This window comes from Cricetulus griseus, chromosome 6 (assembly GCF_003668045.3).
Source record: "Cricetulus griseus strain 17A/GY chromosome 6, alternate assembly CriGri-PICRH-1.0, whole genome shotgun sequence".
NCBI classification, from domain to species: Eukaryota; Metazoa; Chordata; class Mammalia; order Rodentia; family Cricetidae; genus Cricetulus; species Cricetulus griseus.
Genome location: NC_048599.1, coordinates 139,615,967 through 139,642,799, shown reverse-complemented (window position 1 = coordinate 139,642,799; position 26,833 = coordinate 139,615,967). Strand labels below are relative to the sequence as shown.

Sequence of the window (26,833 nt, the reverse complement as noted above, 5' to 3'; positions counted from 1 at the left end):
CTGAGAATGAGAATTCAGAGCCCAACAGAGCTATTCTATTTTTGTGGGGGCAAAACTGAAATAAACTCAGAAAAGCCAATGGCTTCCAAAACATGCTCAACAGAGGACTTGGGAGCTAGGTATGGGAGTGATAAAGGCCACCCAAGGCGTAAGTGCTCAGCAGGGACCCAGAGCCATGACCTCTGCCCTTTCCCCACCACTGCCCCTAGATCAAGACATAAAGGAAGGAAGGCAATTACATTGGAGGTGTTGGAGGTTATGATGGTGCTGGTGGGAACCTCGGCCCCTGAGTCAGGGTTGGTGGGCTGGTCAGGGTTCTCCACACCCTCGCCATAGCCAAGGTCTTCATAGGGGGCGGGAGTGTAGTAGTCGTCAGTGGGCACATAGTCATAGTCCCCAAACCCTGGATCATCCTCCTTGCCGGCAGGGTCACTGGTCTCAGGCACTGTAGGGGCTTCTGGTGGGGGCTGGGTCTGTTCCTGGGGGCAGAGGATTGGAAGAGGCAGTCAGGATACCTGTATCCAGGATTTCCCAAGCACCCCTTTAGTATGAGTCTGAGCATCAGGGCATGGGTGCGAAGTTCAGCCAAGGCCACTGACTTGGATTCAGGACTCTCAATCCCTGGAAGGCAGAGAAAATAAGGAGGGAGGCAGCCTGTGCATGAGCTCCAGGTACCAAGAATGGCATGAGTAGATGGAGGATCACCCAGTGACATACCAGGAAAGCTCCAACCGTGTGTGTGTGTGTGTGTGTGTGTGTGTGTGTGTGTGTGTGTGTGTGTGTGTGTGTGGTCAGGGCGGGAGGTGTCTCACCCTGTAGCACAGGCTGGTCTAGAATTCAGGATTGTCTTGCCTCAGCTTACCAAGAGCTAGTTAGGATCATAGGTATGTGCCACCATGTTCATAGCCTCTGGCTTTCTACTCCATGGCCTGGAAGGACCAGGAACCTCCCCAACCCAGTTCCAGTCCAGCTCAGACCTCAGGAACCTCCGTGGTTTCTCTGGCAGCTTCCACTGGCTTCTGCGTAGGGGCAGGCTCCTTCCCCAGGTCTTCAGGGTCTTCATAATATGGGTACTCGTAGTAATAGGTCTCACCATCTCCTTCTGGATACTGAAGTCAATGGTGCCCATATGAAGAAGGAAATGGACATATTACAGGGCACCCTGTCAACCTCCATGCCCTGGCTCATCTGGGAAATCAGATGTCATAAGGCACTGCCCAATCCCAAAGCATCCTCTAACAGGGCTCTTCCCTCAGCCACTACCTGAGAAGCTGATCCAGAAGCCCAAAGTGGGGATAGACAACCCCTCATGCTCCTGAGAGGTCAGCAAAAGCAGAGCCCTAAAAGTGGTTACATCTGACCCATAGGAATCAGAGCCAGGACAAAGTGTGGGTTTCAGTTAGCCACAGCCATTAGCTTAATCTTCAGCCCGAAAGCATGGGTACCCAGTGGGAGGGACTCATATTCACAAGCAAGCACTCTGTCCTCAGTTACAAATGAGGGACCTGGTGGGGGCTGGCCTCAGACCTCCAACTGGACACAGCCTCAGTATTTGTGGGGTGTGGCCTGGGCTGGGAACCCTACTGCTCCATGAAAGCCCTGCCTACTCTGACCAGCAGAGATGTGAGAAGTACAGATAGAGATGCAAAGATACTCAGAGAAGCAAGCCCAACCAGAGGCAGGGAAAATACTAGAAAGAACTCCAAGTAAAATGAATAAGGTGTTGCTAGAGGAGAACATGGGGGTGGTGAGGAGAGTGATCCAGCAACCAGAGTGGGAAATGGGGAGAAGGACAAAGGGGACAGACATGGCCATCCTTCAGAGACGATGCTACTGTGGAAGTCAGGGGACCAGTCACAATACCACAGGGCTGAGCATGCCCTATTGCAAAACTTTAGGTGCCCATATGAATGGAATGAGCTCTAAAGAACAACTGAGGTCAGAACCTGAGGGTAAAGGGCACCTGTCTGCATCCATCTAGGGATGTGTGTGGAGGGTTAAAGGACACAGCTGCTGCTGACGCTCCTTTAAGAGATTCCATCACGGAGAGGGTGGTGTAGCTACTCCATGGTAAAATGGATCAGACGTCACAAACTGCTTCCCCTACGGTTTGTTTAACCATGGTCCTGCAGCTTCCACAGTCCTTTATAATCACAATCTGTAATATTGTGGGGGTCTGCCTGTGCTCCCACCAGGAACCTAGCCAGAGGTGACTCACATATTCATCTGGGTTAGGGTCCTGTGACTGAGGGGTGTCAGGAACCGCAGTATCGCAGTCGGGACTGTAGTGCTCACAGTAATCATAGGCAGCCCGGTGGTCGGAGACAAAGAGCAACTGTTGGATGTCACCCTGCAAAAGGACAAAAGCTCATGAGCAAGCAGCACAGGTATTCATAGGGACCTGGGAGACCCAGGGGACCCAGACTGATGCCTTAGATGAGAGAGCAGCCCAGGAAAGACTGAGAGGAGTTATCCTCAGGTACACACTTCCTCCCAGCAGATGCTGCTCTGAAAAGCTACCTAAGCTAGGCTGGCCCACCTAGGGAACCCATTCATCTCCCCATTCATCTGTTCACCCACCCATCCATCTCCAACCACCAATTTACCTGTGTGCTTACCCACCTCTCCACTCCTCCATTATCTAAGCACCCATTCACTCACCTACCCAGCCATCCACTCACTTACCTTTTTATACATCCATTCTGCCACCCATCCATCCACTATCCTTCTAGTCATCCATCTACTGTTGGAGGTTATGATGGTGCTGGTGGGAACCTCGGCCCCTGAGTCAGGGTTGGTGGGCTGGTCAGGGTTCTCCACACCCTCGCCATAGCCAAGGTCTTCATAGGGGGCGGGAGTGTAGTAGTCGTCAGTGGGCACATAGTCATAGTCCCCAAACCCTGGATCATCCTCCTTGCCGGCAGGGTCACTGGTCTCAGGCACTGTAGGGGCTTCTGGTGGGGGCTGGGTCTGTTCCTGGGGGCAGAGGATTGGAAGAGGCAGTTATCCTCCTTTCCATCCATCCACCCATCTATCCATCCATCCATCCATCCATCCACTAACTCACCACCCAGCTACTTAGCAATCCTTCCATCCAATAATCCACTCAATTGTCCATTTGTCCATCCATCCATCCATCCATACATCCATACATCCATTTACCCCACAAGTCATCCATCCTTCTACCAAATACCTATTGCACACTTGCCAGGTTGGTGCTTGCAGCTACTGCAGTTACAAAGCATAAATGCATCTGCCCTAGATTCAAGAGGGTGTGTCCCTGTCTCCATCAGTCTCCAGCACCAAGGAGTATTTCTTTAAGATGCAATGCTTGCTTTTTTTATCGAGTTAAACACAGAATTACCACATAATCTAGCAGTTCCAACCCTGGAAACTAGGACAAACACTTGAACAAATTTCTCCAAATCAGGACACCCCTAAAGGTAAAGCAGGACTCACTCAGGCCAACACATATACATCATATACATACATATATACATATACATACACATATACATATACATGCATACACATATACTTTCCCAGCAGTATTGTCAATAGCCCCTGACACAGGAGAACCACGTGTCCATCCAAAGATGACAAATAAGTGGAATGCAATGATGAATGTCACAAGTACAAGTCATAACCTAGATGACTCAGATAGCTGATGCTGGCACTTTTCAGCTGGTCAGAAGACACCTGCTCACAGAGCAGCCAAGCTCACAGAACCATGTACTCCACTTCTCTCTTATTAAGATATGTGGACAGTAAAGAAGTGAAGAGTTTGCAGAGTCCGTGAGTACATTGTGCAGACACCCTCCTGGCAATAGCAAGAGCCAGCCTGAGACAGGGGTTGGGTCCTCCCAGCCAATCAGAATGTACTGATGACAGTGACCAGGAGTGAGAGTGTTTCCACTCGCTGAGCACAGAGTGAAGAAGCTGCTCATGGCCTCCCATTGTGGCCATCACAGTACATCTACCAACCCTTATTCAATGACCCAAGAGAGTAAGGCTCAGTGTCCAACAGCAGGTGAGGCAAGACCTTTTAAGGTGTCTTACAAGGTTCCAATAACTTCCTCCTACTGGGATCAGGACTGGAGGAGAAAGCATCAGAATATTCTAGAGTTTTGAAGGCCACATTGGAGATGATACAATAAGCAGAGGTGACCCAGAGGTGTACTGGGTGTCGAGTTCTCTGTGCCTGGAATCCATCCTATCACACGCTACTACCACCAAGAACTATAGTTGAATGTATTACACTATCCTGGAATATAATATGTAATATATTCCAGTTAAGGACAGGGCTGGGTCTTCTGGGAAACTTTCTGTCAGGGGGCTGCAGGGACAAGGCCTGGAAAACAGCACAGTCTCTTGGGCTTATTTTGGATTTCTCTCCATCTGAGGCAGAAGTGCTACCTGCCTGGTTTCCAAGTCCCCCCCATGGACTGTTTGCCCAATGGTATCTTTGCCTTTCCTACTGGGTCCCACAGCCCAAGTCCCTGTGGCCTGCAGCACCGAGTCCCTGTGGCCATGACAAGTCACCCAAGGTGTGGAAGGAGGGGACCTCCCAGGTCATTTCAATGATTGCTCTTCTCTCCAAAGACCCCGTAAGTGCATTGTGGGGTTCCAACCAAAGCAGAGCAAGTTTCAGTGTCCACCTCTGCCACCAGTTCAGTTTGAGGGTAGACGGGGAAAGGTGCCAGAACCCCAACTTGCAGCAGCACAGGGGCCAAGAGTGCTCTCCACATAGACGCTAGGCCAGGAAAACTATCCCACTCTTCCTCTCTTTGGCTGTGTGGCCTGGAGCCTGTAGGATTTGCTTTCTCTCAGTGAAAGCTGAGCACAAAATAAACAATATCCACTTCACATGATGCTGAGGAGGCCATTGTCCTCCAGGCAAACTGGAATAACCAACGTGTTCAATAACAAATCTTGGGATCACTGAAAGGTGAATGCAAGAGAAAAGCCCTAAAGGGATGGTAGGATAGAGAATTCAGGGGCCAGTGGCCAGCAGAGGACTCATTTAGGACGCGGAACTCAAGAACAAACATGAGGGGGCAGTGAGAAGGAAGACACAGCAATCAAACACTTTTGAAATATAGGCCAGGATCAGACCGTAGGAATCAGTAGCAAAGCCACAGGGCCAGAGGAGGGGTTCAGAGAGACTCAACAGTAAGTAGTAAGCTCTCAGGAAGGGAAGGAAATATTAGACATATTTCTGTGATGCAACGGGTGACATACCCAGCGCTTTCTCATTGATCTCATCCATCCATCCGTCCAGGCAATTCATGTGTTCATCCATTAATCCATCCAGCCATGAATGCCCTCCATTCATCCATGCACATCATTCTACATCCATCCATCCTTTCACCCATCCTCTTACCAATGACATGTATCCAACTATCTGCCATTCTTGCATGTCATCTGTCCATCCACCCACCCATGCCATCCATCTGCCTATCCGTCCATCCATGTACCCATCCATGCATCCATCCATTAACCTGCTCATTCAATAGCCATCAAGCACCTCCTAAGTTCTGCCCACTGTGTCACACACTGCAGATGCAGCTCTACACAGGACAGCTGCACGGTGGTGCCCACATTCTGGCAGCACCACAGATCTGCCTTGCGCTTTCCTGATAATATCACATCTTCCCAGGACTATGTGATCATTGAGCCTCTCTTGGTGCCCTATTTTTGGCCACAATCTCAGGGCTGTCTCTGGTCCTGTACCCACAGTTCTGTTGTGACCTTCTTGCCCAGTCCTGGACGCCCTGCATCCCTGCTTTTCATTAGGTGGAGCATGAATCTTTCTCTGAGCTGGACCCCAGGCTGAACCTGGCAGGACTGGATGGGTGTGTCACTGGAAGTCACTGAGTGTGGGCCCAGGGATGGTTTCCTAGGATCCCAAGGAGGATGTGGATGTCTTTTGATGGAGGACAGGATCCTTCACCATCTCAAGTTTCTGTCTCTGAGAGGAAGCTGGCCTACAGTTGGGCTGAAGTGAGCATGCTCACTGACAGAACCAAAAAACAGTCTCAGAATACATCAAAGGTCAACCTCCCTGAATCCTGGAGGCTTAGCTTTACATACCTGATCCCATCAGGGGTTTGAAAACCCCAAGTAATGAGCAAGAAATTCAGAGTGCCCTCAAACAGGCCTGAGTGTCTGGATGGCTGTGTAGGGTAGCCTCTAGTGTGGCCGACAAGGTCCTTTCCTCCCAGTCCCAAACCCTGACCTCTATGGAACAGGAGGGGCAGACAGTTCTTCCTAAGGTCTGCCTAGTGCCCTAGGGCACAGAGTGTCCATTCACTCACGTGACTGTCACTCCCCTTTAGACAAATGAGGAGCTGTATTCAGGAGAGATCACTGGCCCTGATCTCAGAGTTTCTAGCTTCCTTCCCATTTCTGATAAAACACCCTGACAAAAACAAATTAGGGAGGAACACTTCCAGGTCACAGTCCATGACTGAATGAGTTCAAGACAGGAAACTGAAGGCAGATCTATTTTCTATTCCATGAAGTATTGCCTCTAAACAGAGAACTCATAGCTAGAAGTACAACAGACACCATGGAGGAGGGTGTTCGCTGGCTCGCTCATAGGTACACACCCAGCTAGTTTTTTTGTTTGCTTGTTTTTGTGTTTTGAGAGTTTTCCTGTGTAGCCCTGGCTGTCCTGGAACTCGTACTGTTGACCAGGCTGGCCTTTAACTCTGAGATCCCCCTGCCTCTGCCTCCCAAGTGCTATGATTAAAGGAGTATGCCACCACCACCACCAGGCTCAGCCAGCTTTCTTATATAGTCCCAGATAACATACCTAGAGAATAGAGCAGCCAAACCTGGGCCAGACTCTATTATTCCAATTAACAATCAAGAATATGCACCACAGACGTGCCCATAGGCCAGTCTGATCTGAGTCTCTTAATTGAGACTCCCCGCTCAGGTGTCAAGTTGACAACTGAAACTAACTAGGACATTTAGCTACTGAAGTGGCCCATGAGCCAGTGTCCATGACCACCAGTTGACCCACCACACCTGTCCCCACCTTGGCAGGCAAACTCCTATCCAGACTGCAGACAGAAAAGCATCCCCCCACGCCCTGCCTCCAGCAAGCAGGACAGCTACTGCCTTCTTTGGACGTGCGAAGAGCTATACCCCACCACTGCACATCACCACAATACTGCTATGCCCTGGATCCCAGGCTCCTTCCATAAGATGAGGCAGGACAGTTGTGCAAGAGGCAGCTGGTGGTAGGGTGGCCTAGCTTACCCTTGACTCCTGGGGGTGAAGGGGAGAGGACAAGGACAGGGACTTCTTCCTTCTTTAGACCTGCCCTGGGCTTCAGCCCACAGGGGATGTGGGAGTCAGAGAAGAATTGCATAAAACTGTCCACTGCTGCTGCTTGATGTACTGCAGCCTCCACTGCAGCATACAGGGGGTGATGGCATAGAGGGGTCCCAATGACCCCCTCTTAGTATTTTCAATAGTACCTCCCCCTCCTGACATCCAGTCTAGATGCTTCTCTCTAATTCCCATCACTCCTCCCCACCTTCTGTGAGGCCAGCAGAGGTGCCCACTGCCCTGGCTCCCTCCCTCCCACACTTGTCCCTCCTAGCAATTGGAGGCCTGTGTTTTCAACTCCCACAGATGAGATCCTCGTGGCAGGATGGTCCAGGAAAACCACACATTTTTATTAAGCAGCATGACCTCTAGCTCAAATTTCATCCAATTCATATAAAATATTTTCTATTTCAGTCCACAGCTTGGCATGTAAATAAATGTTCTCCAGACACACATCTGGTGGAAGGAAGAGATGCCTGTGGGGGCAATGTACACTGGGAGTCTGTGGTGTCTAGAAGTTGACATATTGTGAGACCACTGTTCACTACAGGCTCTGCCTCTCCAGGAACTCCAAGCTCCTCAGGCAGGGGCATGTCTAGCATATCCCTGCAGTCCAGCTTAGTGGTGAAGAGAGAAGACCTGGAGTAAGGTGGCTCACTGTCACTGAGTATGGGTACACACTGTCACCTACACATTATATGACAACTGGCTCCAAGGCTAAAAAAAAAAGGGCTCCAGGAACTTACACAACACCCATGTTCCTGTGTACCTCCTCTAGAACCCAAGATAAACTGGCTTAGGCCAGCCAGGTTTTTGGCCTGGATGTGAACAATCAACCCAGACTGGGTAAGGAATGCCTGCCTTCCCAACCTCATCCATCTCCAAAGCTTACAGGGAGCCAGTTTAACTCTATACCTGGTCATGGTCCAGAGTGTCTCTGGCCCATCTAGCCTTTCTTCACTGCATGTGAGGAGAGGGGAGAAGGGCCTCCAGTGCCCAGTGCCCAGCAAGGCTACCCAGGGACAAGGAGCTCTCTGCAGAGCAGGAGGGAGGAAAAGATGGTAGACAGGGGCTCTACTTCACACCTGTTTCTGCTCCCCAACTGTGTGCAGCACAGGATGCGTGCGGCTGGAAGGACAGGGTGAGAGCATCACAGGCCCCTCCCAGACCTTGTGAGAACCAAGAGAAGCTGGATCAGAAGAAAAGCTGGAAACCCACCCTAAGAAGACCCCACCTCCATCCTGGGCTGCTTCTGACCTGGGGCTACCACATGGCCTCAGCCTGGAGCTAGGGCCTGGTGTGTAATCTCTCAGCCAACTTCTTTGGGTAGCTATCATATGGCAAGAGGGTGCTGGAGGTAGGGGTGTCATGAGGAATGCAGGGACTATGCTAAGGCACTCCTAAGTCCCTCGAGTCATTGCCAACCTGGTAAAAATGCAACAATTACTGGTTAGTAAAGTGCTTGTCTGGTGCGCACAAAAGCTCTGGGCTCAATCCCCAGCACTGCATCACTGAGGCATGGTAGCACCATGCTTACAATCAACACTAGAGAGACAATAGATAGCAATAGGATTAGAAGTTCAAGGTCATCCTTGGCTATGTGGCAAATTAGAGGCCAGCCTGGGCTACATGAGAACCTGTCTCAAATAAATAAATAAATAAATAAATAAATAAATAAATAAATAAATAAATCACAATGGATAGAAGGTTGGCAGAAGTCTTGTACCCAAGAGCACATGTGTCCTGCCCCTAAATCAGGTCCTCTAGGAGTCTCTGATGGTGATGGCTCTGGAGAGGCTGGGGTTAGTGGAGTTGGGAGGTAGAGGTGGCGACAGGTCCTGTTCCTGCAACTTCAAAAGCATCGCAGAGGGCAAGATTGTTCCTCCCCATCCTCCTGGGAGCTCAGGAATGCTTCTGGGGTGGATCTGAGACATTTGGTCTCTCTCTGGGTCAGGAACATGTGGGAGTGGGGACCCAGGCATCCACTGCAGGAGTCCCAGCAGGGTGTAGCTCTGCTAACCCATCTCCAGACCTTGTAGCATGTCCCCAAAGGCCTCACTCCCCGGTGGACCAGGCAGCTCTGCAGGAAGTTCAGAGCACCTTGTCAGAGGTTCAGCCTCTCAGGACCACCCTGTCACACTGGATGAAGGCTCAGCAAGCTTTCTGGGAGTCACTGCCTGTGTTGCCTGTGGCCTGGAAGGTCCAGGTGGATAAACTACATGTTAATGCAGAGCCTGGGACTGGTGAGAGAGCTCAGCCTTTAAGAGAAAATGTTGCTTTTACAGAGGACCTGGGTTCAATTCTCAGCATCCACATGGTGGCTCATAACCACTGTAACTCCAGTTCCAGGGTATCCAAAACCTTCTTCTGGCCTCCATGGGCACGAAGTGCACAAACATACATGCAGGCAAAACACTCCATATAAAATAAAATAAATAAACCCTTAAAAACAAAAAGCAACCAATGGCCAGAGTTTCACATTGAGAACATCCTGGCAAAGATGGGAGAGATCCAGGCTCCATGCAACAGCCCTGAATCTCACAATGGCCTCTTACAGTATGGGTGAGGGAGAAATACAGGCTCTAACATGCAGGACTAGAGCCCCCGAGGCCTCCTCAGAACCCAGCAGTAGCCAACAGGGGTAGGGGCTGAAAGCTAGAACCTGAGCTGGGCTCATAACCTTGCCCACAGCTTGAGACCACACAGAAAGGTCTTGGGCCTACAGTCCAGAAGGACACTCCTGGCTTGTCAGTGTAGGCAGAAAGTTGTAACTGCTCATGGACAACACTCTGGAGGCACCGGGGTGTTGCAAGCATGTCTGTACCATCTGTCCTTCCAGAGATGGGCTCTGGCCTCAGGTACTCATGAACAACTGTCTTGAGTTTCTGGATTGAGCCACAGACCCTCTATAGAGAGCCAAGCTCTCTGCCCCTGCATGGGAGCCACTGGCTATCCAGTCTCTCACTGAGGCTCCCATAATGTCATGTCTTACTGTTAACCATCCCCAGAACACACATCCCAGAGATGGCAGGGATGGCAGGCATAGCCCCAGCTCCTTCACACTTCCCCCTTCTCCTGCTTCCCTCCTGTTTCAAACCATTCCACCTACTCCCTTCCATAAGCATGACTGCCCAAAGAGGCAGAGGTCACGCACCATTGGGGTGGTGCCGTGTAACACTCCAGCCTTGCCCTCTTGCCTGCCAGGGAGGAGTCTCAGGTGCAGGAGTCTCATCTGCTGTTCTCTGCATCCTAGAGATTGTCTCTGGAGTCTCTTTTCCCAACACTACAACAAGGCCACATACTGCCTGCACCTACAGGCCTGAAGAAGACCTCGTGTAGCAAGATCTGAGGTTGTCTGGTGTGTCTATAGATATGACTGTAGATCTTGTATGCAGACATGGGCGTGAAGACTGCATGTTAGCTGGAGTACATACCTGTGTGTGTGCTGCTTTGTCTGTGTGCATATCATAGGAGAGCTCTAGTATATAGTAAGTGGCTGACCCCCCAAAGAGCACTGAGGTGGGTACCTGAGTGTCCAGGAAATGGCTTTCCTCCTCAACCGCAGCTTACAGGTCCTCAAGAGCTATACTGAGAGCCCCTGTCCATTCCCCCACATGACAACCCGAGCTCACATTGGGAACAGGGAACCTTTACTGAGCCTGCCTGCCTCAGACAAGATCTATGTTGTCCACCAACCCTCTCTGGCCCACTCTGTGTCTCAGCAAAGATCATCTTTTCCCCAGGGCTGACCCTACCCAATCCTCACACTTTCAAATGAGAGGATGGATGTGTGAACATGGAGAGATGAGACCACTGTCACCTAGCAAGGAGGCTGCCTGCTCCCCTCCCAGCTCCCTAGAGCTCCTCCCTTTGGAGCATAGGCCACAGTGTCAAGCTGTGCACACCACACTTAGGTGTATGCACACTCTCAAACTGTTCAGTCACCCACGCAAGCTTATACATGGTGTGTAGCAGCCCAACCTACTCTTCTAACACCCAAGGGCCAAGGCCAAGCCCTACCACCACTACATTTCATTTCAAATGCCACAACCCAGAACTGGCAGTCACACACAGCCTGCCTATGGCGACCCTAAATCACCAGAGGAGCAAAAGGTGTTGGTATTTGAATACCACCTTCACTCTCATATAACAACCTTTCCCTTTCTGTTCACAGGCTTACTTTCTGAGCCCCTACAGAGCCTCTAGAAGCTTCTACCCCCATGCCTGTTGGTCATTACTGTTGTTCCAGTGGACTGTGCTGAGCATGTACCCATGTTGGCAGCATCAAATGAGCGGTCCATTTTTCTGCAGAGGACCGGTCCATCCCCATTTGGACACAGTAGAGATCATGCTGTCCTTGGCGCTCATGGAGCCTGAAGCATTTTGCTGAGCGAGTCAGTTGTGTCTCTGCCGATAATGAGATTTTAGCCAAGCTGCGTTGGGCCGAGGAAATTGCAAAGCTTTTGTTGGAGAGTCTGCAAGCCTGGGGGCTATGCAGTGAACTCACGTGCAGTATAGAGCTTTGCAATGCACCCTGTGGTAACAGGGGCCTCTCTCTGCTCCCCTTACTTTCCATTCTTCTCCCTGAAGCAGCCCCACACCGTGACTGCCATACCTGGCCCTCACCCAATCCAAAGGGGGCTCTGCAGGGATCCCCCACAAACCACAGCTTAACTTACAGAGTTCATCATCAAATTTTACTCAGACTACCTCAAGCCTTCTAATAGACAGGTGCAAATGAGTTGAGAAAACAAGCCCTTCCTGTTCCAGGCTGCAGGAAAGGCAGGCCACAAGTGTACTAGCCAAGCAAGTCTTGAGTCCCCTCTGCCACACTCCCTGGCCATAAGGCATCCTCGAACCATGCCCCAGAGCTGGTTAGGGTAGATCTCTCCATCACCCATTCAAAACATACCTAGGCACCTGTGGCCTGGACAAGTTCCCAGGGCTCCTTGATTGTTGTCATAGGTGGAGGAAGGTGGAACTGGAGGGCAGCACTGCCAAGCTCCCCTGGGTTCCCATCTGAATCATGCTCAGTGATCTTAGGCACTTTTCCAAACCACATCAGGCCACACTTCCCCATCTGTGAGGATGGAAAGAGGACTGGCCCTGGCAGTTGCCGGGGAGGCCTCAGCCCAACTTCCTCAACTGGAGCAGAGCATGACCATGTTTCCAACAACAGTGAAGGATTGCACAGCCAGGCCACACAGGCATATGCCAGGTACCCATAGGTACAGGGCACACCCTGTCTGCAAGCCAGGCAATTCTTCCACAGGCCCAGAACAGAGCAATTAGGTGCCATGGGACCCTTTCTGTCATTCCATGATGTCCTCAGAAGTTTTCTGTTGACAGATCATCCATTTGGGCTTTCTGGGGCCCACATGAGTCACATTTAAAATCTTGCTTTGTTATTATTGTTTATGAGCTACACAGAATGGAAATGAAAAATGTTTAAGCCAGGGAAAGGGTATTCAAATATACTGCTCTGTGGTTTTCAGTATGCCTGTGGAGGTGGGCTGAGCTGTGTTCACAGGAGAGTTAAGGAAACAGCTTCCAGTGGTCAAAAATGTCTTCTTGCTGTCCTTCCCTAGATCCTATTAAGGGTGCATGTCATAAAGGCATCATGAAGGAAATGTCTTAGAGCTGGGCCCTGAAGAAAGAGATGGGTGATCACCATCCTCATCATCACCACCACCAACACCACCAAGAGTATCATCACCACTACCATCACCACCATCACAATCACCACTATCACTTACCACCATTACCACCAACATCTTCACCATTGCCACCACCATTACCACTAGCACCTTCACCATCATCATCACCATCACTACTATCACCAAGACCATCATCACCAAGATCACCATGGCCATATCACTACCACTATTATCACCACCACCACCACCACCACCACCGCCACCACCACCACTGTTATTAATACTACCCACACCATTACCACCACATAGATCAGTATCACCACTACCATAATCACCAAGACCATCACCACAGTCAGCACTACCAAGACTACCATCACCACTGTTACTCTCATCATTACCACCATTATTACCATCACCGCCAGCATCACCACTCCTACCAACACACCACCACCACTCTTCCATTCATGACCATAACCATCCCAGATGGCCATCAATTCTTGTGAAGGCTCACCATCATCTGAACACTCGTCTACAGCATGAAAGCCTGCAGGAGTGCACATAGTTTTGATTCTTCCTTCTTTCGTGCATTCAGTTTTCACACCCTCTCTAAGCCTGTAGACATAGGTGAATAACTCTGGGTTATAACTATTAATCTCCAGGGAGAAGAAACAGCCCTTAGGCTTCCTTGGAACAATTGCACAATTGGAAAAATGGGTTCTTCCTGAGAGGTCCAGGAAGGTATGATGGAGGACAAAGCTCAGAGCTTAGCCATGGTCTCCTGACCCATCAGCATGGGATGTGTTGAGCCCAGTGATGTGGGTGAGGCTATGTGAAGAAGGCTACACATTGACTTGAGCCAGGGCTATGGGTACCCAGGCCCCATAGGATACCCACATGAACCCTGCAGTCTCCTAACCATATGTAGAGTGTGGGGGGGTGTTGCTGTCCCAATTTGCTTCCTATTACCATGACAAAACATTCTGACCAAAAGCAATTGGAGGAAGAGGGTTTTGTTTGTTTGTTTGTTTGGGTTTTTGTTGTTGTTTGTTTTTTTTTTGGTTTTGTTTTTGTTTTTTGGCTTACATGTCCCAATCACAGTCCATCATCAAGGGAAGTCAGGGTATGAACTCAAGGCAAGGAACCCAGAGGCGGGAGCTGAAGCAGAGACCATGGAGGACCACTGCTTGTTCCTCATGGCTTGCTCAGCCTGCTTTCTGAATCAATGCAGAACCACCTATCTATCGGTGGCAACACCCACAATGGGCTGGGCCATTTCACATCAATCATTATTTAAGAAAATGCCCCAGAGGCTTGCCTACAGGCCAATCTTATGGAAGCATCTTTTCATTTGAGGATCTCTCTTCCCAGCTGAGCCTATCCTGTATCAAGTTGACAAAAAAAGAACCAGAACAAATGTATAATATAAGAGTTAATATTCATCATTAAGAGTGGAATGAAAGAACTTGTAATTGCCAATGGCAGTGTCTAGCAACCCAATTAAGAGCACTTGGTGGGATACAGTCAATCAAATTGACATAGCTTGTGGGTTTCCTGTTACTCAAAAAAAAACTCCAGCATTGAGGAACTTCAAAGATGTCCACCCGAGTTTCTGGTAGCATGCTCCCAACACCCATGCAGTCAGCCATGGGAATTCAAGGGCAGGATTTGGCCAAGCTCCCTCTGGAGCCCCTGAGTCAGCGCTTAGACACTCTCAACCATCAACAGCTTGATAAAAGAAGCTTCTAGGCTCTCGAAGGTTCCTCAGCCATGTGCCCCTCCTGCAGGTGACATACTGCTCCTGTCTGCTCCCCTGACACATGTCCCTGTCTGCCCTGGTCCCCTCCCTCAGTGACTTGACACTGTGTGCCTCTGTGAAATGAGGTCTAACTTCCTAGAGCTTCTTGGCCACAATGCTCTCAGGGGACCAGATCAGAATGTTCACTGCATGCCAGCCCAGCATGATGTCATTGGACAAGGCCTGACTTCCAACATAAGGTCGACCCTGTCTCCTGGGAGATGGCCGCTGCTCACAGTTTCCATGAAACAAACCCTCACAGGTCAGGCAAGTCCTGTGAAGGGCTGAGTCTCTGTTGCTGCAAAGGGTCTCGGTACTGTGCCTTACTGGGTCTCCAGAAGCAGAGACCTCCCATCTGGTGGCTTGCCAGCCAACAACTTTACTTGATGAATAACCCTGTGTGGCCAACTGCCAGCCACGCACAAGCTGGTGCCAGCTCCTGCTCCCAACACAAGCTCTTCCTAAACCTGATTGCTGGGGGATTGGAAGCCACTCAGGAGTGCCCAGTGCCTTGTGCTGAGGCACACATGCTCTGGTGGGCCAGAGGAGGCCTTTTCCAGGCTGCTTTAGAGATGAGCTAAATGAAGGCCCCAAAGCTATGTTTAAGCTCTAACCCTTCAACTCCAGAGTATAACCTTATAGAAAATTGGCCTTAGGTGGATGGGGTTCAGTTGAGGCTTTTCAAATGAGACCACTAGGTTTAGGGTAAACCTTGGGAGAAAGTGTGACCTGCCCACACCTGAACCTTGAACCAAGAGCCTCCTAAATTAGAAGGATACAGATGCTCCACTTTGCCATCACCTGTGACCATGTGTGGGTCAGCATCAGGAGGACCATCAGAACAGTAGCTCTGCTCCCACATGGGAATTGGGAGGTACCAGAGAACAGGCAGATCAAACCCACAACCAGATGAAGTCGTAAGTCCACACTTGCTAGTGTCCTAGAGCCTCTCAAAGGACACATGGGGTGGCTACATAAATGGCTCCCTGAATAAAGCCCTTGGCACACAAGCATGAAGTCCTGAGTTCAAATCGCCAGAACCCATGTAAAGCTGGCCCAGTAGCACACCTCTGTAATCCCAATGTTCCAGCAGCAAGATGACAGGTGGAGACAGAATCCCTGAGATATCAAGGGTCAGTGACCAATAGAGATCCTATCACTAACAAAGTAGAAGGAGAGGATGAACAACTGGGTCACCCTCTGACCTCCACGTGTGCACCATGGCATGCACACTTGCATGTGCGCACGCACACACACTCCATAAATGTCATATACAAACACACAAAAGGGGCACATGCTGTAGCCCACTCTCTGCTGGAGCCTAAGCATGATGGCCTGAGATGGCCAGAGGCAGCACCTTCATCGAGTCTGAGTGGAAGCCAGAAGAACAGGATTGGCTAACTGTGGGTCATGGTCCAGAAGCAGAAGGACCAGACACCCCCCCACACACACACACCCTGCTCACCCAGGGCAGTGTACTCCTCGCATCTGTTGCCAGGCCATTGTTTATTGTCACCAACCAGGATGGGCAGCTGAGAGCCTGGGTTTAAGGTTTCCCTTCTCATAACTGAACCCAGGTCCTACCATTTAGCGCTGAAGCTTCCATATTCCCATCTGTAGGTCAGGATGCAGGAGCCTAGAGCAGCACAAGAGGGCTGTGAGAATGTGGGTCTTAGTGCTGTGAGCATGTAGTCTCTCATAGCACGGCCAACATGGCTCCAGCCACAACTACACTGGCCTGGGTAGCAACAGGGACTCAGGCCAGATCTCAGGAACAGCTGGCCCAGACTGTCCCCTCTGGACTGTAAACATCTTATGGATGGGGACTAGGGCACAGAGATGGTATCAGAGGGGCTCCTGGATGGCAACCTCAGAGCTCTCAGAACCAGCCTTTCTTGGCTGCCCACAGAGAGGGAAGAGCACCTCATGACTCATTGTGGCCCCTTTTGAGACGTGTGTATCATTCAAGTAGACAAGGGAGCATGATAGAGATGAAGTACAGGTCAATGTGGATAGCTGGACCAGGGCAGCTGCTCCCTGGGACTCTGCAGCTTGTCCACCAGTCACTGGCAGATTCCCACAAGCTGGGACCAGCTTTCCGTGGTGGTTTCTCACATAACTCCACTGCCCAGTGACACAAGTACTTGTTCATTGGTTCTGCATCCCACTCAACAATAGGCCTAAGCTGAATGCCTGGGACCATTAAAGCTCACTAGGGCGGCCCTGGGTGAGAGACAGGAAAAGTGGGAGAGGCTTAGAATCAGAGCTAAAGCTAGGCCTGGATCTGGGGCCACACTGGTAATATCTCCCGGTTCACACAGAATATGGCTGCCTCTCAGACCATACTTGTTTGAGGCCAGACCCAGATCTCCTTAGACTGGCCGACGAGGAAAGAGCCTCCTCAGCACAGCCCGTTCCTGTCTCAGAGCAGATTCCAGGAAAAAACACGTCAGTGGAAAAGCCAGGCTCCTGGAAACAGGGAAGCCAGGATTAGGTAAACATTTGGCCTTCTTCAAATGCTGAGGTGTGGTTGGGAGGGGGTACTCGCCAGAAACTGGGGGTGCACAGTGAAAGCTGAGTTTATAGTCTGTTTGGTCTTGTTGCCCCTTGAAACATTCAACAGCTTAAAAGTGCATTTGGCTCCTAGCCCAGAGACTGCAGCCAGCCATTCCCCGTACTCCCGAAGCCTCAGTCTCCTCCATGGCCCTCTGTCATGGCATTCTTCAAGCCTTTCCACCTCAGGGCCCGAAAGTGAGCAGAGGGTACCCGTCTCTGCCTTTCCCTCTCAAATACTGCTCATGCTCAAACCTGCAGACAACAGAACAAGAGCAGCTCCAAGTTCCAGATTGGAGTGGGAAATGGGATATTGGGGGTAGGGGTAAGGGGAAAACAAGAGTGATTGGCAGGTTATTAACCATCATGCAAGACAGTCAGTGCAATGAGCTTCCATCCTGGGAAGAGGTTTGTTCTGGTTCTATTTTATAAGGTTCTGAACTTCACAGATCTCACAGGATTCTGATGTCTTTGGCTAATGTGGGATCACAGGAGCCAGTGGAATGTCCAGAATGAGGCTACATGGCTGAAGAAAAGCCTCCTTCGCTTCAGAAGCTGCCTCTTCCATATTGCAGATGATGTTTGATAAAGATGCTCAGTTCTTGGTGCCAGCTTCCCAAGCTCTCAGATGGAAACAGAGCCCCAGCTCCCAGCACCTCAAGTAAGGCAGGCAGAGCACAGGGCTGCTGTTGCTTACGGCCTGACTGCAAAGACACTACGGCAAAGATAAGCTCACTTCCACCCATGCAGATAACACCCTTCCCTGACAGCTGTGCCAATGTTTCTGAACCCCAAAGCTCATTCCTGAATGAAAAGGAAATATTTGCCCATATGGAGGAGGTCGAGGCACCCCTACATACACACACACACACACACACACACACACACACACACACACACACTTTCTGAATCGTGGGGTCCTGGCCTGTCCTGTACCTCAGAACTCAGGCATATTGTGAGGAGAGGGACAGGACTCCAGTTGCGCAGGGTAACTCAGCATATCCCTGCAGAAAACACCAGCAAGGGGTTCGAGTGAACCAAGTGAGCAAGAACAATCATGAAGTGAGGTCCTGGTAAGCCCCAAGGTTGCAGACAGTGTGACATCCCAGTGATGAGAACAGTAGTCCGTGCTTATTAGTGAGCCTCTGAGGTGGCAGGGGAAAGCTGGGACCCTGGTGTCCCAGGAGCAATCACTATGGCCAGGCTTACAACAACTTTGCGTCCATCCATTCTCTGAAGTCTCTCAGCTCAGATGGAGGCTGGGGGGGGTGGTCAAGAGGCTCTGCTCTCTTGCCATCTCTGAGAAGAAGTCAAAGCACTTACTCACTAGATATGTCTGGAAAAATGAACGGTGGGACAGCTTCTATCTTTGCCTCTACAGAAAACGCAATTACTGCCACCAACAACAGTCCATGAGGGCCACAGCTCTGACCATCAAAGGGCCTGGGTCCAGCATGGTTCCCTGAAACCTTTGAGCAGACCTTTCACACAGCCCTTGATGCACAGCCCCACAGTGGTGTCCCCATTGCACCCATTTTACAGATGTGAATGCTGAGCTCCAAGTCCTCAACCAGGAAGACCACCTGAAAGCTACCCAAGAGGAGCTGAAAGTCTGCATTCTACATACCTTTTCTTCCTCTCTGTGTAGCTTTGCACAACTTCCCTTAAATGTCATAGAAACCCCAAGAATCAGATCCAAACTAATGAGGCAAAGGGGCCATGCCTGAGGGAGCAAGCAGCTGCCAGAGACTGCCTGCCAAGGCCACTACAGCTGGGCTCAGATTGTATATGCCATGGAGCTGAACAAGACACTGAGCAGCCTCTACCTTGGCCCTGGGAGTCTCCTCCCCGACTGTCTCCCTCAGAGTGTCTTCACTCTTCTCAAGCATCTCTGTGGGGCCATGGACACCCCAGGCTTCCCCGAGGGCACCACCCCAAGCTATGTGGAGCTAAGCAAATCTGCACAGAAGAGGTGCTGAGCAAGCTTGTGCCACTAGTAGCCAGGCCTCTACCTCAGCACCAGCACCCTCCCACTCTCAAATCCAGAGTGCTATGGAACAAACTGGCCTTTAACAAGCATAATAATCTTGTGGGAAGAAATGGCCATTGGAGAAGTTTCCAGAAAGAACCTTCTAGAGAAGTCAGATGGTGAAAATGGGAAAAGAGCAAGCACTATTATCTGAAACCTGGAAAGCAAAGAGTTAAATCACTTCTATTTCAAAAAGGATAAAAATTCTGTTTCAAGGAGACACAGAGAAGCTGAGGCCAGGCCCCCACCTCTGCCATTATACCCTTAAGAAGCAAAGAGGAGGAAAAGTCCCCATTGGCCACCCTCTGCCTTGCTGCCCTAGCTGGTCTTCATTAAGGAAGACAGGTCCAATTTCCCGCCGTGAGCACAGCTAACAGCCAGGAAACCCTGGGGCTGGGAAAACACAGCCCTCAGACCATTAACAACTTGTGGTCAACAAAAATCCCTGGCTTCTGGCAGCTGCTCTCCCTCAAATCAAATTCCACGGCAGGAGAAAATAGCTCACCAGAAATATGGGACTGTGAGCGCATTGCAACCTGCTGTTCCTACCAAGTTGCCAGTCATCAGCTGCAGGGTGAGACCCACCCTATGTATGGCAAGAGAAAGAAAAAAAGGCAAAACTGGACTCTGCAGCCTGTATTCAATTGGGTTTGAAAATTGGGACCTGTCTTCATTCTCAACACAAACTGGTAAACCATTACAGAATGCTTGCTAAGGACCACGTGTATGTATGCCTTCTGTGGATTGACTTGATTCTTGCATACACACACACACACACACACACACACACACACACACACACACACACTATTATCATCTCCATTTTGCAGATGGGAAAAAACCCAGCCAAGATCTCTGAGCTGGGTCTAGTTCCCTGAGCTTCAGTGGCACCTTCCCACACATTCTGGAGAAACAGTACTGGCTGCTCCATTACAGAATTTGTTTGGATATCCTATGTTTTAAGACGGAGCAAGGCTGAGGAGACAGCTCAATCAATAAAGTGTTCGTCACACAAGTATCAGGACCTAAGGTTGAAGCCCCAGAACTGAGCACGGTGGTACATGCCTGCCATACTGGATCTGGGGATGTGGAAACAGTAGAACTCCTGGAGTTTAGTGACCATCCAGTCCCGCCAAGTCAGTGAGCTCCAGGCTCAGTGAGAGACCTTGCCTCAAAAAAACAGGTGGAAAGTGACTGAGGAAGACATTTGACATTGACTGCTGGCCTTCGTGTACTCATATATACATGTGCAAATGTACACAAGCATGAACATGAATGCATGCACGTGCATAAAACACACACACACACACACACACACACACACACACAAACACACACACACACACTTTTTTAAAGACCCAAAGCTTTTCCAGAAACTTGCTAATAAAAGGCACCCTGCAGAAACGACAAGCATTTGGCACAGCCTGACACCACTAGCAGGCAGCAGACTCAGTCAGAGCTGATGATTTGCTCTGCCCTGGGATGTCCTTGCATGCCTGCCCTCTAGAATTTGGTCACCAGAAACTGGCCAGCAGAAGTCACCTGGCCCCGCTGGCTAAGAGTTCTCTACCCAGCTCCTCAGGTGCCCCTCTCATTCACACTCTCTAGGGCAGCCAGCATCTTAGGTTTTGCCAAGATCCTCCCACAGGGTAATCAGTAAAAGCGGTACTTGACCCCAGGCCAGCTGTCAGCACCAGCCCCCTAGAAGAGGCCAGCAGGCACTTCTGTCTAGCTGAAGACACTCAGCCACCCTCCAGTTCATCCCAGATTCTTGGGCAAGTCTGGTCAGAAGCATGCAATGAGGGCAGGGCCATGGTTCACAGGATCCGGCACTGTCTGAACAATACGTGTGCCCACCCCACCTAGCAGAAGCCCCCAGGCTACAGTGTCGTAAAAAACAGCCTTAGGAAGGCAGCTGAGCCACACCCTGCTCCCATCTTCTCCTGGAGGGCCACTCCATTTCCACAGAAGGCAGCTGGCTGTTCTAGAATCTCCTCCACTATTCACTGGAGGTTCCATCCCGTCTTCACCCTCGCTGACTCTGGCCTAACTTCCACACTCATCCGACACTCCTTACCGCACTCAACCACATGTCATTTTTGTCACAGGTCTATGTAGTAGTCACACTGCAATTCCACGTCAGGCCACAAACTACTGGCAGAGCACTTAGGGTCATCTCGGCATTGCATCCAATTTGCTGGGCCCTGAGTCATTGAAAGGACATGGCCCTGAAACCCCACTGCAGCTGTGAGGCCATCAGCAAGCCTCAGTCAGACACAAGGTCACCTGGTGGTGACCCAACACAGTGAGTAAATGACATTCACATGGTATTTGGGGATTTAGGAGGGCATTGCCCCATCCTGTCCCACCCAACCCCTAAGAGTCAAGATAGTCCTCATAGACCATTTTCCAGGTGATTATCAAACTTCTCTAGCTAGGGAGTCCTGTACCCCCAAACTTCCCACAAAGTCCAGAGTATGCCAAAGAAAAATAACTGGGTCAAGTGTCCCAGCCCAAGGCCTCAGGCTCCAGGACACAGACCTCAGTGATAGCAACAGGTGCTGTCTCAGTTCACCTCATTTCAGGCGACCTCTGGGACCACCAGACACTTGCACAGGCTCTCAACCTTCTTCCTGAAGCAAGGCAATTCCAAGCATCCCTCCATGCCCAACAAGAATCAAGAGGACTCTGTGCACTACAATGCAGGTCCCAGCCCCTGCTCTGCTTGTCTTCCTGCTCCTGTCTCCTTGGTGTTTCCCAGCAAGCAGGCTCTGTTGGACCAGGCTGGAACATCACTGACTTAGCACACACACACTGAGTCAGCAGGTCCTCTCCTGACAGTCCCACTATGTGGCCCAGCTCTGCCCTGCAAGTCCATTCAATCAAAAGGTGCCAATCAGAACAAGCTTCTTGTGTCCTGTTTCCACCCCAACCTGGCACCCAGGAGAGACACAGTGAGTTGCTTGTGTCTCAAAGGAAAGGGGCAGTCACTGCCATCCCTGCACGGCTCTCATATGGAGCCAGTCTGGCCTCTCTTCCCACAGGCCACAGCATCCTATGGGAAGCAATAGAGTCAAACTGGTCCCTAACGGAGGAGATGGATCTCCCACAGTAGCCATAGCATCCCTACATGAGGAGCCACCACTTGGCCCCAAGTGTCCCAAGTGGCATGGGGGAATGCCTATCTCAGGCCTACCTCAAATATTTCGTCATCCAGAATCCGAGAGCCAAACATGATGATGCCATTGACATCTATTATGGGGTGGTCACTGCGGTTGAGGAACTTCACAACCTTCTTTTTACAGTCAAGAATCAGGGTGACATTTTTCCTGTAGACACTGATAGCAATCCGGTGCCACCTGCAAAAACACGGATATTTAGGCAGGGAAAGGGTTACATACTGCAGAAGGCCAATGTGTAGCCTCAATGGCAGTGTCATGTCAGTGCACCTAGGGCCATATACTGCATAGCCTCTGAGTGGCAAATTTGGGCACAAGTCTGGGAACTATCACATGGGAATCTTACTGTCACTTAGAGAATCTCTAGGAGTCAAGAAGGGATCGCCCCCTGGCTTCAGAACCATTTTTCAAAGGCTACAGTAGGCTTCTTTCCCATTGTGTCTACAGCATCCATAGGCAACAAGAACTTAATGCCTACAAACCAGAGAGCACGTGCCCTAGTTCAGAGTTGTCTCTGTTTAACTCCTCTTTGAGTGTGACTGGGAAGGTTCTTCTGAGCTTCTAAGAGTCCTGCTCTATAAAGTATGCTGTCAGCCACATTTCTACAGTAAGGAGAGCCAGACTCAGGAAAGAGCACTTGTAATGCAAGCACTTCTTGGGGATAGATGTAAAATACAAGAGACCCGTACTTTTCACTAGTCCACTCAGACCCTCAGAATCAGACTTCTCTTCTCAAGATGCAAACCCCGTGAGCTCCTGGGGTGCCCATGGAAGGTTTGAGCTTGATGGCTCAGGGTGGGTTCAGCCATAGGAAGGAGGCATAGCAGGGCTGCAGTCACAGTAACATTATCACGAGAGCCCCAGTCTTTATTCAGGATAGAAACCCTATGGCAACTGTGGAGTGGATGTGATAGATTGGCAGGGTCATGCCAGAAAACTCAGGAGCCATGGCCCAAAGTCCCCAAGGTTACCTTGTGGGTGATCAGCATTTAGGTTGCCCCCTGCAGAATATTGGGGACAGGCCTTTGTTTTCTTCACTCACACAGAGACTGTGTCAGATCCAGAAAAGGTAAGTCTCTTTGGGAACAGGCAGGCATGGCCACATAATCTCCTCTGTCCCTTTTGATCTAGGGTTAGCATGGGATGCACTCATTCTACAGGGAAACAGGCCTAGGGAACAACAAAGGTCCTAGAGAACCCAGGCCTTGGGACTCTAGGTCCAGTCCCCTGCAGTGGGCATCATATGCCATCTACTACCTGGCTAGCTACTGCCACATGCTGTCTGGCCAGCAGCTCTACTCCCTCCCTCAACAGGATACTTACTTGCCATCAGACAAGTTGATGCCAGGGAAGAGTGGATACTCCTCAGGCCCGGGCTTCCCTGTGTGGTCCTCATAGAGGAAGACTGGGGAGCGGCCCAGCTCCAGCCCCACCTGCTGGATGCCCTGCTCATTGTAAACAGAGACCAGGAAGGCCTGGCTGCCTTTCTTGGCTTTCACGGTAGTCAGGATGGAGAAGTCCTCAGGAAAATCAGAGTCTGGAACAGAGGATAGGGTGAGAAGACCTTAGGAGAACCCCAATCCTGGCCAGCCACATCGAGCAGCCGATAGGCCAGCTTAAAGATCTGGCAAACCCACCCATATGCAGTGCCACTCTGCAGCTCACCTGTCCTGAGATCAAGCTTCTACAGCCTCCTCTACCACCAGGGATCAAGTTGCCAAGTTAAGGCATACTTCAAATGCAAGCTTCTCCAGCAAACCCCAGTGGCCATTCCAGCGAGGAGCCTGCAATGCCCTCTCCTTGGCTCCATCCTACAACTCCACTCATCTGCTTACAAGTCCTACTCATGAGCCACTGGACTGAGAGTGCCTTCAGCAGAGGCAGCTTTTGAAGTATCTCCATGTCTACCATTGCATGAAAGCCTGGGCACAGTATGTCTCATTCATTGTGAATCGAAAGGGATCAGAGTTGTGGAGGAGATGGAAGTGAGAGGCTGATGAAGGCCACAGGTGTACTGTCCTCCTTGTAGAGGGCTGAGAGTCTGGGGTATGGGCCGAGACAGGGCAGGAGTGTCTGAGTATCCCCACTACTCCATTAGAGTTGGAACAAAGTCAACCGTTTGGCCCAGAAGACCACAAGTCACTGCTCGGCTACACGGTTCCCATGCAAAGCTATCCAAGGGTGCCCTCTGCTGACAGAATTATGCTGCAGGTACCATGCTGTGGGGAAAGTAAGATATCTTAGGACTTGGAGTCCTAGGGGGACTTGACTGCCATCCTTTCCCACTTCCAATGTTGGGCACAGGCAGAGAGAGCTTGTGGAGGCTGTGAGATCTCTTGGCAGTGACACTATTCAGGTCCCAGGGGTGGCTCAGGGCATGGTGGGATAGGAAGCCAGTGAAAGAACCACTCCACGGAGTCATGACATATATCATTAAGGGGCCCTCAGACTCTAACATGGAACAGTCACATGTCTTAGCCCAAGTCATGTACCTCTGTAAGAGGCTGGGTGTCCACGGAGCTGCTTGGAAGGAGACAGGTGAGACCTCACCACCGCCTTGCTGCCCTGGGCACCGTTTGGGGATGTTAAGGAAGATGGAGGTCTCTCTCAGCCCTAGCTGGCGTGGGTAGACAAGGTCTGACATGCATGCCCAGCTGAAACCCCTACCACTGAAGAGCAGTTGGCCATGCCAGTGGAAGTGCCTTGTCACTGTAGGAAGTGGACACCAGAGTGGTCCTGGATGTCACTGTCTGCATTTGGGGTGGGCCGTGCAGTCATTATACCATCTCTGTGCCCACCCTGCTCTGTCCCTTGCAGTCATTGACTGGAAGAATGAGAAGAGTGGGACATGAGAGAGTCCTCTTTCTCCATCATGATCTACGGCTGAGGACAGCCAGCTCGTCTCTTCCAGCTCATTCAAATGCTCTTTCTCAATGTTTAAAATCACTATGGTAACAAATTTTCTCAGCTCAGACAAAACTTGAAAAAGATAAATTATGTTGAACATTAATCTTTCTCCTGGCAAAATAACAATGGATTTATAGTCACTTTAAGAAGGTCCCTTCTCAACTGTGACAGCAGCCGGCCACTGACACTGTACTCCAAGCTTCCGGGTAGTCTGGGAGAAATGCATCTGCTGTCTGGTGCTTCCTAATTCATCTCACTCAGAAAAGCCACCACCGAGAGGTAAGCACAGCAGAGGGACAGCTACTTCCCTTATGGTATATCCTCTCTCCTTCCACTGACACCCAAAGACACCTGTACATGGCAGGAATACAGTAGGAGGCTAATAAGTGCGGTTGCCATGGCATTGACTCAGTCTAAGTCAATGGTTATGGGCAGGCTAATGGATCACTTGCCTTGGTGAGGTAATCAATAATTATGAAAATTCCTCTAAAATGGGCTAGGCTCCAGGGAGAAGTCAAGGGACAAAGTCATGGTCCTCACTCCCAGGAAGTGACATTTCCACAAGGGACAGAAACAATGCATAAGCTATTTGGATAATAGTCAATGTGCAGTGGCTGGGCGGGGGTGGGGGTGATGAAAGAGATAAGGGGCAGGACATTAGACAGCCAGGAAGCCAGCAAGGCATCTCAGTGGCCCCTGGTAGGACCATTGCTTCCCTTCTCATCCTCTTCCCTCCACCTCCACAGGGAACCGTTCATTGGCCCTGGGGAAGATGGTGAGTCTGAAGAACACCTGTCATCTACTACTTCCTGCAGGATGGGTTACTCTGGGGTCACCCAGTCTGGCCCCCGGGCCCTCAAGTGAAGACATGGCACCTGCAGCTGGTCTATCACCTTGAGATTCCTGGACCTAACAGGGAGTAAGGGGAAGTGCCTCCAATCCCAAGTAGATGCCAGAGGTGGGCCATCTACCCAAAGTATGGGGTGTATAAGGGTGGGGCATCTTTTAACCAGGGGTCCTACATCCTACTGTACAGGAAGGCAAGGGACAAGATGTCCCTAAACTGGAGGATTCCATATACCACTCTATGTGTGGACAAGAGGCAGGCCATCCGTCCCTCAACCAAGGGACTTCACATATTGATGGGGGTATAAGGTGAAGGCCATCCTGTATGAGGGAGGAAGGGAAGAACATTGTTAAACTAAGAGATCCTGCATCCTATTGTATAGGAAATGGGATGAAGTAGCCCTCACCCAGGGAATCCCACATACTACAGTATGGGTGGGACGGGCACAGCCTCTCAGAGCATACACAGTTCTGATCGCTGAAGGAATACAGTATCTCTGATCGGATGCTGTATTCTCACACTGCC

General features: G+C 50.5%; 1 protein-coding gene across 5 annotated transcripts in view; it reads right to left on the bottom strand.

Moving 5' to 3' along the window:
- LOC107977033 (collagen alpha-1(V) chain) overlaps positions 1-26,833 on the bottom strand; it is a 151,239-nt gene that overhangs the window by 84,067 nt on the left and 40,339 nt on the right. For all 5 annotated transcript variants that reach the window (XR_003486716.2, XM_027423035.2, XM_027423036.2 and 2 more), the window contains exons 3-7: positions 23,878-24,091; positions 22,572-22,734; positions 2,219-2,350; positions 978-1,109; positions 240-479 (exon numbers count right to left, since the gene is read on the bottom strand). Coding sequence is in view for 4 of the 5 variants with exons in the window: in XM_027423035.2 (XP_027278836.1) it covers positions 240-479; positions 978-1,109; positions 2,219-2,350; positions 22,572-22,734; positions 23,878-24,091 (881 nt within the window). In the remaining variant the exon portion in view is untranslated. The remainder of the gene's footprint in view (positions 1-239; positions 480-977; positions 1,110-2,218; positions 2,351-22,571; positions 22,735-23,877; positions 24,092-26,833) is intronic.